The sequence below is a fragment of the Phymastichus coffea genome, unplaced genomic scaffold (genome assembly GCF_024137745.1).
Source record: "Phymastichus coffea isolate CEN01 unplaced genomic scaffold, Cenicafe_Pcof_1.1 PCOF00028, whole genome shotgun sequence".
NCBI lineage: Eukaryota > Metazoa > Arthropoda > Insecta > Hymenoptera > Eulophidae > Phymastichus > Phymastichus coffea.
In genome coordinates this window covers 1,671,698-1,684,962 of record NW_026706839.1, presented here as the reverse complement: position 1 = coordinate 1,684,962, position 13,265 = coordinate 1,671,698, and the positions used below count along the sequence as shown (strand labels likewise).

Genomic DNA, 13,265 nt, shown 5'->3' with positions numbered 1-13,265 from the left:
AATGGAAAAAATTACAACATGTTGTAAACAAGATTTGTCTTATAAATTTTTCGTTGGCTAACGTTTTTTCTCCGGGAACATGACTTTTACTCAAAGTTTTGGAAAGTAATGTTTTTCATTTCATTCATCTATTATTGGTTTGCTGAAGGGAAAAATTATTGGTTGAATTCTATGATCATCCGATTCTTCCTCTACGTTTAAAATATTTAATTTTAAAAATTGGACGCAGTAGAGAAGCCTAAGGACTCGGCTCGAAAATATAATCTTAAATCCAATGGAAGGCCGTAGCTTGCTAATTTGAAGCCCGCGTCGTTTCAAAAGTAAATCATGCAAAATCCGTTAAAAGCTTTTCTATCGCTGTGCGGCTCTCTCTCTCTCTCTCTTGCTCTCTTCAAAAGCGGAACTGGTCCCTGGGTTCTCGAAAAACAAACGAACAGCACGAGGGCACAGAGATAAAGTGCAGAGCCACCGGGTCCAGTACAGCGTTTAACCGCCAAGCGGTCGCGGCACGAGACAGAGGGAGAGGAAAAGCTTCGAATCCTTTGGATTATCGCTCAGTTTTAGTGGGCACGGCTTTGTAGGACAGTCTCGCTTTTGGACCTTGGCAGAGTGCTTCATTAGCGGTCGTCTGCCAATCCTCGACCACAGGGAGAGGGGGGACTTTCCACTTTCCTCTTACTTTCCAGCTGCAGCAGCGGCAGCAGTAGCGCAAGTGTAGATGCTCCCATGAGAATTAGCCTGAGATTTTCACTTTGCTTTCACAGCTGGCGTGTGCGCGTGCGTATGTGGGTAAGAGGGGACGCAGCGAATTATTTTCACCGTGCAGCGTAGCTTTTGTACGTGGACGATTATGGTGGCAACTTGCTGCGACCTCACGCGCAACGACAATGTGGTTCGCGAACAATTTTCTCCGCTGATGATGGAACTGTCGTCGCTCACTGCAAAAATAATATTACTTCTGCGCGAAGTTCCGCGCGGATTGTTGCAGTCAACTGAGTTATGTCCGACTACACGCCGACGTTTTCTACTTCAGATGCAGTCCAACTTCTTATTTTGATATTTTATTTAAAAAATTAGAACCGAAATATTTCATCATGGAAAATTTATTTATTTTCAAATTACTTTAAATTCTATATCTACTTCGAAAATTATTTATTAGTTATATATAGATTGCTTGGTCGGTTTATATTCGAAAATACTCATTGTTCTTTACATAGCTTTTCGGTATTCTTTCTTTTGAATGCCTTGTTGTATGTATACTTTACATAACTCCCTTTAAAGCTAAATAAAAAAATTTTAATGGATTCAGTTATTTCAAAGCACGTAAAGAAATTGAATTTTTAGGTTGAAATTTGTTCTGATTGAATTTCTTTTATTCATTTCAATATTTTACAATTCGATTGAAGGAGGCCACACAAGAGAGTCGATTCTAATTTTTTTTCATTAAATGCAAAAAAGTACATCTCAAAAGTGGCATCCAAGGTGGGATGGGGGTCCAGTATGCGCAGTTTGTCAAGAGTGTGCAAATATTCAGGGCAAAGGGGTTATTCGATTGCGGCAAGTGCAGAGCAGAGAAGCAGCAGCTCGACCACGACTTCCGGATAAGTAAACCAAATTTACGGGGCCGGCGTGCACAGCCGGTTGCTCGTTTGTTCGCGCCAGGCCTCTGTACTTCGACTATCTTTCTGCCTCTATCTCGCTTGCGCGCTCTTTAGCTGCAGCTTAGCCGGTCAACGCGAATCGCTATATTGAATTTTCAGGCCGCCAGCAGAGAGAGAGAGAGAGAGAGAGAGAGAGAGAGAGAGAGAGAGAGAGAGAGAGAGAGAGAGAGAGAGAGGACAGAGCTTGAAAGTTACGAGTACTACGATTAACGGATTACTTTTTAGGGTTGTGACTCGATGCTCGGGTGGTCGCTTGCTTGACTCGTTCACTTTGTATCACTTTTTCGGTCGTTTAATATTTGCCTTGCGATATTTAATTTGCCGAAGCATTTCTTTGTTGAATTTGTTAGTTTCTTAATTTGTCATAGTTTACTTTTGGAAACCTTGATAATATTTAAAGCAGTATAGTGTATAAAAATTGAAAAAGTACTTGTATAATTTATTATTTACAAAATAATGAAATTAAAATGGTTTTGAATGTAATCATTTGTAGTTAATCATTAATGTTTTAAGTACTTTCAAGTACCCATTCAAAATATTAATATTAAAATTGTTCTCCAAATTGATTTAAAAATATCATAGCATTCAAATTACGAATAATAAGAGCATCATAAAGTATATAAATCTATTTCTTCATGTCTCTAACAGTGCAAAGCGTCGAAGGCTCGACGTTCAACATTACAAAGGTGAATCGACAACACATGGGACCATATTTGTGCATAGCATCGAATGGTGTACCGCCGACAGTCAGCAAAAGAATTACCCTCGTGGTACAATGTAAGTCGTCTACGTATACATGCGTTGTATTGATGCGTATGTATGCTTGGTAAATGAACGTAAATCAGCATATGCTAGCTGTGCGAATTCATCAAGCGTCAGAGCGGCGCTGGCATCCACTTGATTGACATAATCGATGGATTTCAGTTCCGCCGATGATTTGGATACAGAATCAACTGATCGGTGCGCGAGAAGGTCAGCAAATCACGCTGGAGTGCATTTCCGAGGCCTATCCGAAATCCATCAACTACTGGACTCGCGATAAGGACGAGATTGTACCACAAGGTGAACAAAATATCCATCAATTCAATAGTCATGAAAGTGATATTTCCGATACGGTATAACGAATAGAATAACAAACTAGACTGTGTGCATTACATTATCTCCTACAAATTATTCTCCCTAATGTAAACGCACATCACGCTATTCATTGTCTGATATTAAGCGGTAAATCCTATGTTAGATATATATTTTCCTTCAACGTTAAAGCTACAATACCAGCGCGTAGTATACGAAGTCTGATATTTTTCGAGGTCATTAATAATGTATTGAGTCGTATTACATAAAATGCGTAACTTTATGCATTACGTGCACCATAAAAACGTCTTTCTACGCTCGTGCGCAGGATATTTCATTCGCATGAATTTTTTTTTCTCTCTTACATCTACTAAATAGGTCAATACTGACACGTTTTCTTTTAGCCAGTTTATTTGAGCGAAATTAGCTGTTGAATAATGCATGTATACGAATAACTGAAAGAATATGGTGAAATGAGAAAAAGGAATTAGAGAGATGAGGGTCGAAAGGAAATGTTTTTCAGGAATGAAAACAAGAAAGTCAGATGCGACATACGTAGGTGATATTGATTATATAAGTCATTGAATGATTGAACGATTGATTCCGTCGTAACAAATCAAACAAATGCTTGTAGAAAGCTACAAGACATTAGAACTAATCTAGTATTTGCCAAGCAGACCTGCCGGAAATGAATAGTGAGTTTCGTGTTGCATTGCAAAACATACAAATTGCAGAGCGTTCTTGTATTATGTAATATGCTCTTGAATCAAACTTGCTTCAAAGTGGGTCAAAGCTTAAAGGAGAAAAGTTTGTATAATTAATATTTTGATTTATTTTCTTCTGTAATCAATACTGAAGTTCAGTTTGAAAGTAAAAAATGAAATTTTGCATTTATTGATTTTTTTTTGTGCTATATTTTTCCAAAATTCTATCGAACATATTTTTTTCAACGGTCTGAACTATACTTACACTAACGGAAATCACGTATATTCAGTCAGAAGATGTATACTACATCGCCTTGATTGAGCTATTGTGAAGTTTCATATTGATTTTGAATCGTGTAGAAAATTGTACAAATCATTTCTAAAAAAAAATATTTATCAACGAAGTCAAAATGAACTATAATGAGTTCATTTTGTGAGAAATGTCAGAGTTGTATAACGTTTTATCATTCATGATAGCGCTGTGTTTGACTTCTTAATAACTAATTTATATCTATGAATGCAGGTGGAAAATACGAACCAGTTATCATAGACAGTGCGTATAAAGTGGTCATGAAGCTAACGATAAAGTCTGTGAGTGCCTCAGACTTTGGCTCTTACAAATGTGTATCTAGAAATTCCCTCGGGGACACCGACGGCAGTATCAAACTATACCGTAAGTATTTCCAATTAAGTCAGAAACTCTTGCTAGATATACTATATACTTACAGAAGATAAGCTTGTAAAACGTATGCTGTGAACTAAATAAACTTGTAAAATATACAATGAGGGTTAAATTATTCGCATTAATTAGCAGCAATACAGAAGGCATTCTGAATAGCCGCTTTCATTTTCGCGTATCTACGTATACACGCAACATTAAGTAATTTGTATTTGCAAGCCCACGTACAATCAATTTACAATTAAAATTGGATTGGAATTGTTTTACATTTGGTGTGTAGGTGTATACGGGATTTGAATGCATCGAAGTACATGGAAACTTGTACTCGTTACTAGAGAGAAACTTGACTTGAAATTCATTGTATCCCTATTAAGCACGAGAGCGGCGGCCGCCTCTGTTCCCCTCTTAGAACGATAAATTTTGTCACAAGCTGCTTGCTCGCCGAATCGACCGGGTTACAGAAAGCACGTGGATACAAATCTCCTTCTCCTCCTTCTTCCTCTTGCCTCCGAATCTTGCAAAAGAAGCCCGTTGCCCAGGAATATATGGCTTCGCTATTGAATACATAAAAGACCTCGATAATATTTCTTCTATTGTGCGCTACTGAATTCGGTGAATGTTGCCCACGGATCAACTTGCTTTCGTAACTTTATTTTTCTTGCAAATACTATTCGTTATTCAAAGTAATGTTTATTCGTGAACGAAAGACCGAATCGTATTTATTTCATGCACAAGAATTTATGATAAATACAAAAGCTTGCACTTTCTTATAGTAGAAATATCAACCCTAAGCTGCAATTACTCTAGCGGTCCTAAATATGTCGCTTTAAAATAAATTTACCACGCTAAAGTCTCATACTTAACGAGATTATTATTGAGAAAATACTATTTCATACATTTTGGCAAGAGTTCTATCGTGTAAGAAGACATAAATATCAGTTCGACGCTTAAGTATAAGCTTCAATCTCTCTTCTTTTTTAGGAATACCTGCAAGCTCTGGATATCATGCGACTGATGTGGAGATTTCGAAACATAAAGGTATATAAAATATATTATCATTAAATCTAATTTTCTTAGTTCTCAGGACAATGCAACATTTTCATACGTTATTTTTGAGTTGCGTAAATATTAGTTGATTTTACGTGCATCATTATACAACTATGCTTGCTTGTATCAGATTACATTAATATCAACATACTAAGTACATAATCAATGTCGAATCAACTAACATGTTAACATACAGCTATGACAACACTATAACAATCAAACAAGGTCTACAGCTAATATTCACATTTTCTAAAATAAATTCAATTTCAAACGTGCAACGATTTCACAACCACAATATGGTGTGCAGGATTATCGTTTGATAGTTTGAGAAAGTACGGCAGTTAATTATTTTGGTTCGAGTGTTGAATATTTATTATATGAATCTATTTTCTGTAATTCCTGATGGTAAAGATATTATTTATTTTCACCATAAATCTACTTAAAGCAATAATTAAAATCGAGTGAATATGATTCTTTCTATAATAAATCACTATATTATTCAACAATAAAAAAAAAATTTTTACTCAGAAGCAAGATACATATCTTTTACTAGATTAATTTAGGAAATTTATTTCTATAAATAAAAATAAAACAATAAAAATGTAATATACGCGTCGTAACTTATAGTTTTCTTCTAATATACAAAACCAATACACCGATAAAAAGCCGCAGCTTTTTTGTTAACTTTTAAAGATTTCTAAAATAATATATTTTTATAATACTGAAATTGAAAGAATGAGATCTGTTGAAATTTTAGCGGTCTTTATTGTCAATCTCAATCTCGTATTTTCATAAACGCAGGCGATGAGATATTTTATTCAAACGGAAGAAGAGAAAAAGACATATTGAATTAAGTTAGCCAATTGCCGCAGCTTTTTCATCAACGTACGTACAGTTTTCTCAATGAAATCCGTTCATTCAAGCTAAAGTACAGCGTTGGCGCGCGTGCGGGACCGCGACGCGGCGCATCGACGAAAATAGCTTTCTCCTTTCGGCGCACTTTGCAAACCGCGAATCTCCCGCCACTTTTCAGACGTCCGTGCGTTCAGCGGCCGCAGGCCCAGGGCTTTTTCAGTAAGCAGCCAGCAGCGCGTCTTGCTCACGTGTGTTGCTGCTGCTGGCACCGCATATGTACGTGCGCATGTTTATATATATATATATATATATATATATATATATATATATATATATATTTGTCGAAATGTAGGCGAACGAGGGGCAGGGGGACCTAGGTATGTACGCGCGAGCGAGCGCGCACGAACGTGTAATCTACTTGCCGCGGTCTCTTTGAGCCTCAACGAAAAGGAGCGAGCTTGAGAAGGCCGAGGATATTGTGTGGCTACAGAAAAGCAGCGGTAGTGGGGAAAAGATTTCCAACGAGTTCGTGCTCGACATTTGTAATTTGCTTCTGACTATATACGTGTCCCCGCGCGTGCATGCTCTTAACAAATTTTCGGACAGTTTGTGTCGCTACCGTCGCCTCTGCGTCTCTTTTATGCTTGTTTGTCCTCTCTCTCTCTCTCTCTCTCTCTCTCTCTCTCTCTCTCTCTCTCTCTCTCTCTCTCTCTCTCTCTCTCTCTCTCTCTCTCCCTAGAACTTGCGGATGTGCCGTAGAACGGTAATAATTTTTCCTTCCTCTCACTTTTCGCAACATACATACACGCAGTCATATGCTTTCCTCTCCCGTGAATCTGCATTAGTATCTCTCTCTCTCTCTCTCTCTCTCTCTCTCTCTCTCTCTCTCTTTCCTCCTTTTCAGCAGACTCTGAGTACTTTTTGGTGTTGAAGCTTATTTCTGGATGGGATGTGCGAGCGCGCGCCCGGCTCGAGGAGGAATTGAAATTTCGATTTAGGTCACTTTTTTGCATGGAATTATCAAAGTGCAAAGAAAAGCTTTTCAGATATGTTATTTCGATAATTACTTTATTGGCGAATTTTCTCGCAAGCATTCAAATAATAAACATTTCAACGCTAATCTTGCGGTTGTCAGTGCATCTTTAATCTCATTATTGTTTTTAATGCATTATCGCAAATAAATGAAAGTTCATTTACGATGTAGAACGTACTAGTGGTACTTTCGGTCGTAATTTTAGATATCGATTCGACATTGTATTATTGGTTATTTTCTTATTGCTGTTAGAGATGAATACTAAAATAAAAATATTGAAGTCGGCTATTAAATTGCGATTAACCCAAGCTCCCAACGGTGTTCCTTAAACTTTTGGTAACACTTCGTCTAGCCACGTCATCACTTGTTTGAAGGAAAAAAAAACCGAGTAAAAGAGGGATGCATGCAAAATGTCAAGTTGGCCACGAAAAGGCGGATCTAAACTCGCGAGAGGGACAGAGAGAGGCTTGTTCGACGAAAGATTTATGTAGTCGCACGAGCTAAGGGTTAACTTTTACGAACTTTTGCCTCCTCCAGCCTCGAACGCCAAGTTTCTTACGCTTGTCTTTTCTCTCGCGAAGTCAAAGCGATTTGGGAATTAAGATTCTCTCATGCTCAGATTAACAGGCGTTGTCTCGAGACTCGCCCTTCCTCTGTGTTACACATTGTTATGAATAAATCACAGGCTTTTTCAGTAAAAATTGGAATCAATGTTTATTTTAAATGTACCGCAAACAAAAAAACGCATATTATAGAAGCAAAAAAGTTTTTCTTTAAGAACGGTCTCTTAAAAATTAATTGTCTTTAAATTACCTTCAAACTTTGAAAATTATTTCCGTTTCTTATTACCTCTACAGTATAAAGAATTAAGCATAGGGGTGTAATGGTATTTAAAATCGATAATTCATTTTCAAACTAGCTTTTTTAACGCGCGTCAGATATGCTCAAATAATTTTCACAAAATATTTCGTTTTTTTTTCATTTTTTTGAAAATCTAATATTATTCTAGCGATTATAAGTCATAATTAAATGTTTTATTAAGAAACATGGGTATCGGTGCTTATTCAAAAGTTATATCCAGCGAAATTTTGTTTTTCTACTCTAATATTATATCTATGTAATGGTGTAGTTCATGCAAGTTTATGATATATAATTTTTTTTTTTTTCACTATTTCTATGCAGTTTAATAATGTTCGAACGACTATGTATCACTTTTGAAAAGTTTTTAATTTAAACAATGCTGTTAACCGAACATTTTCACGAAGGTAAATTTTTTAACTTGACTGTTACAAGAGAAAGTCCTAAAAGAGTTACAAACACTTGTAAATATAGATTTATTTGTAGATGTTCTTTTCCTTATTGTATATAGTTGTACGAAAGAAGAATATTCAACTCGATGGGTTTCTATTTGTTTTACAATTCTCCGAGACTTTATTCACCACACAGCATCCCACATTTTGCATGATGTCGTGCTTGCAAATGAAGCTGAAACGAATGTATCATAATTGTAGGTAAGCAGAGAAAGAATGCCGGAAACAACTATCTCGAGGGAAATCAGGATATGCTAAAAGAGAGAAGTGAGTGTGAATAAATATGACGTATAATTTATGCCAGAAACTATATATATCTTTATTTACATGTCAACGCTTCCAATTCAAGACTTTATTTTCGTTGATGTGCTTTACTTGTTTTGTACGCTACTCTCAATTTTCCTTTTATCAAAATATGTATATGGAATTGATGGATATACGCTATTTATTGTTGGCTGTTTATTAAGATCAGAATTAACTTTCCTGCTCGTAAAATTTTCAATAATTTTGATTTATCATCATAACTTTTTAATAGCATTATGCATGATATATACTTGCATTAACCTTTAGAGGACCGGGATTTTGAAAAATTTGTAAATCGTATTTTTCTATAGAAATATGGTCTAAGGCCCATAAGTTAGGGCCAAACTAATTTGGGATATTGATAGGTCATACCCATTGCGTCTAAAAGCATACCATGGTCCGGTATGGTAAGGCCAAATGTTAAAATTTTCAAAATTTCAAAATAACATTCGTATACACTATTTTTCATTTTTAGCTTTGTTTAGCTTTCATCTGATGAAATAAATACATTTTATATAATTATTATTTATTTACGAGTGACTGAGCTTTTATTGATCTATTTTACAATATTCATCTAGTAGTAGCAAAAAACACCGCTTTTTTTACGCCGCTAGGCATTTTCCGGCCCTCTAAAGGCTCAACAGAAATTCAGTTTCATTGTACTTTAGGTGCACCACAATAAATTGCAACTCTACTACTAACATACACGCTTTGTTCAAATTATTTTTGTCATTCATCATTCTTTCACTAACCTTCGTTTAAACAGTAAAAAATCTTAAATAATATTGAATTACGATTTTAATTGGTAATGATTCAATATTTACGATTTTATCATCAAAAATTTTAAAGCCCAAACTGAAAGTAATGTCAATATTGTTTACATAATTTTGCACAGTAAAGATCAGTTGAAAATAAAAATTGTAATTTGAAAACATCATATGTAAAAAAAAAAAAAAAAAAAAAAATAAGCATGTTTGCCCTGAAACGACGTGATAACTAATAAGAATTTTTACCCTACCGGAGAGCAAAGAAGTTACGAAGCATCGCAGCGTCGTAAAAAACGATCTCTCCGCATATGAAGCTTGCGCAAATGCGTACACTTGCTTCACACGTTGCTAGCTATATCAATATGTAAAGCCATTTTGCTTTGGATGCCTTGCAGATTCAAGCCAGCGGAGTCGTAAAGAAGACGAGGACAACGAGGAGGATTACTATAGCTCGGGAGAGGCAAGGTGTCGACTGCCCAGCCCAGGGGCTGTAGCTGCCTGCGGCCTTATGCTGCTTTTGCTGCTGCTGCCGCCTCGACATCAACCGCAGCTGCGACCGACCTGAGAGGCCAAGCAACCACGACATCTTCAGCTTCCACGACCACGCCAGCCACACCAACAGCCCACTATTGCTGCTGAGTCGGACTTTTATTATTTTTATTTTCATCAGCCTCGACTGAGCGATCGTGTCTCTTTTTTCTTTCCGTTTTATTTATTCATATATGGACAATGGGGATGGCAGTGACATTATTTATTGTTTCTGTTTTCTCTAAGAAACAGTTCAATGTACAAAGAAGTACTGACGAAAATCTTTCAACGTATGTATAACGTATACTGCCTTTATATTCAAACTACCAATTTAGTAAAGTATGATAAATTGTTACGAATGCCACTTAATATTATCAAATACGCGATACTGTATATATAAGCATAAATACTTGATCTGTATATCCTACCATGCTTTACGCTGCATTCTAGAGATTTTTTTAACAAGTATTTAAAATCTTTTCAGTCAATTAAATGGCATATTTTATTTCATTAATCATTCCATGATTAAATTTATGCATGATATTTGCGAATAAAAAGAAAAATGTTTCTAAATTCTTTCAATTTTGAGAAATTCATAAAAGCGGTATAAAATTAATCTGTTCTATATAATAAAAGAATATAATGACTGGAAAGATTTCCAAGCAAAACGGAGCGAAATACAAAAATTATATTTTTTGGGTAAAGGAATGTTATATAAATGCATGTAGGACCTATTTTGAACTCCAAATATGATAAATGCTCGTATTCCCACTGGGCTAGCGAGATATCGACATGTATATAACCATGAAAAAGAATGTGAGAGTTCGGCTTTTTAATATAATGCAATGCAATGAACGGTCGATGTAAATACTCTCAATTACCTTTCAGTTTGGTTAGTGCCGCCCTTCAATATTTTTACTTCAGATCATTTTTGATTGAACGATATATAGTAAGCATTTAATTTGCATTTAAAAATAAGCTTCAATGTGTTGCGGAATAATATAGTGAAACATATTTTTGTGTGAAAGAGATCAAGACTCATGTAAGTTACGTCGAAAGCTGTTGAACTACGAATAGGTGTGAAAGAGAACTGAAATGAGGTATTCAGTAACCGCATCAATCTTTACCATGAAAATACTCTTGAGAGTACCTTTCAAACATCAATCTATGTAAACGAAAATACATTTAATGGTAGAAAGAAGAAATCCGCGATTTTTATTTTTTTGAATGCGAGTAGAGTACGTATCTGATATATCTCACGTCGCTGATATACACGCCTGTGACAGTGATTCGCGAAAAAGATATGCGGCTAACGAAAAGTTGGAATAAAAAGTATGCTGCGAGACAGGGTATTGAAAAGAAACGTGTAAGAAAGAATGGAAGAGCATCAAAGGTAGCTCGCACGAGCTCCAGACACTCGTCAACATTTTTCAGCCGGCTCCGTCGAAATGTCAATTGAAAGGCATGGAAAAAGTAGTTCACGAGTACGCGCAACGGTAGCGACGGAATCGTAGACAGACAATCGCGAAAAAGGCAAACGTTACGCTCTCTTTGAGCTCATATGTATCTTTAATGCGTCTCTTTCTCACTCTTTCAAATAAAATTCAAATATGTTTCCGGTGAATTGATACGATAATTCTGGTGACGCATACGGGATCATGTGAATAGATATACGCATAAGTACTTTATTCGAATGAAACTGGAACAATTATCATCTAAAATGGACAGAGAAAAAGAGAGAGAGATATTGTCATTCACTTTTAAAGAGCTTTAGAAAACACGCTGTATTAAGGCGAACTCGAAAAGAAAAAAGTCTCCTTGCATGAGAATGATTCACACAACTGCTATAGTGTAAGAGCCCCCAACTGAATTCGCAATAAAACGTTTCAAATATCCTGATACAATCGCAGCAGCCAGCGAATCGACACCGAAAAATTCGTGCGCGCAACTTCCATATCAAGGGGAATTCACTGACACAGAGAACGAGAAAGTGTCGGGTAGATAGTAGGTGGGGGGGGGGAGGAAGAGAAGAGTAGCTGCTGCAGGGCTTTGGAAAATATCAACCAAAAAATGCGTTCACGGACCATCAAACGCGCGAATTTGAGCGCTTACAATGCGTACGCACGGCGCATGACGCACATACACAAATCGCTCGTGCGACTCAATGCGAAATAAACTCCACCCCGGATACTTAGGCGACCTAGGCGCAGAACTAAAGCCGCTCATTGTCAGTTGAGACGTCCTGGCTTTTATATATTACTAGGGGTGTGCAACGCACATAGACCGGGGAATAAATAAATCTGTACGCGCGTGCTGCGCGCTTTGTTCGTCAGACCAACCCTCCCAAGCTCACGCTTTTTTTTCCTTTCTCTCTCTCTCTCTCTCTCTCTCTCTCTTTCTCTACTGCGTTGTGCATGCTGCACATTCTTAGTATACTGATAATAATTATTGCGAATCCGACAGCCGGAACAGGCACGTCACTCGCATTCGAGGGTGCACGCTCAGGCTTCTCTATTCTTTTTCTTTTTATCGCGTGCTGCTGGTGCTGCTATTGCTCGGGGTTTTCGGTTCCACTTCGCCAAGCCATGATTATTCCAAATTCTCTGTCCTAAAATTGTTTCAATAAGAATCGAATTGATTAAAACATTTTTTCATTTTTACTTTGCCATGTTTAGATTTCGTACAAATATGCGAATCACAGAAGTATATGGAAAATTGAAGAAATGAAAAATTTTCATATCTTTAACCGATCAGCGAATTAAGAAATAACTAGAATTGTTTTACACTTGAATATAGATAAATTTGATAATTTATCATTATTTGATATTAAAGATTGAGCTCCCAAGGAATACTTCACTACAGTCAATTATAAAGCTTATAATAATTAATGATGAATTATCGAGTATAGGATATTGTATAAATGTGCATGCTATTGTAATAACTTGTAGGATAACTTTATTTTCTTAAAGTTTTATTTTGGTCATTTGCAATTTTAATTTATTAAAATAAGTAGTATTAATAACAAAACTGGCGATACAAAAAAGCGTTTGCACACATAATGAAGTATTGATTTTCTTCCATGAACACAGTTAATTACTTACAATAAGTACTATTAGGCCAAAGAAATGTTAAAAAGCAATGTTTGTCAACTATGAATGTTTATAAAATGCTAAATTTATTGAATGAATACAAGTAAATATAGTAGAAGTAAAAGATGAAAGATAGTTGATGAAGTTGCATAAACTCATTAATGACTAATTTGGAATATATCTTTCACATTGAAGATGATAAAACCCATAACAAG

The 13,265-nt window shown here is 36.2% G+C and overlaps 1 protein-coding gene across 1 annotated transcript in view; it reads left to right on the top strand.

Annotated features, from left to right (window-relative positions):
- The window catches only part of LOC131675721 (neurotrimin-like), a 117,505-nt gene extending 104,695 nt beyond the window's left edge, over positions 1-12,810 (top strand). The window contains exons 5-10 of the mRNA XM_058954829.1: positions 2,310-2,438; positions 2,586-2,723; positions 3,963-4,112; positions 5,100-5,156; positions 8,565-8,630; positions 9,829-12,810. Of these exons, the coding sequence (XP_058810812.1) occupies positions 2,310-2,438; positions 2,586-2,723; positions 3,963-4,112; positions 5,100-5,156; positions 8,565-8,630; positions 9,829-9,998 (710 nt within the window). The 3' untranslated portion in view covers positions 9,999-12,810. The remainder of the gene's footprint in view (positions 1-2,309; positions 2,439-2,585; positions 2,724-3,962; positions 4,113-5,099; positions 5,157-8,564; positions 8,631-9,828) is intronic.
- Positions 12,811-13,265: the final 455 nt, after the last annotated feature.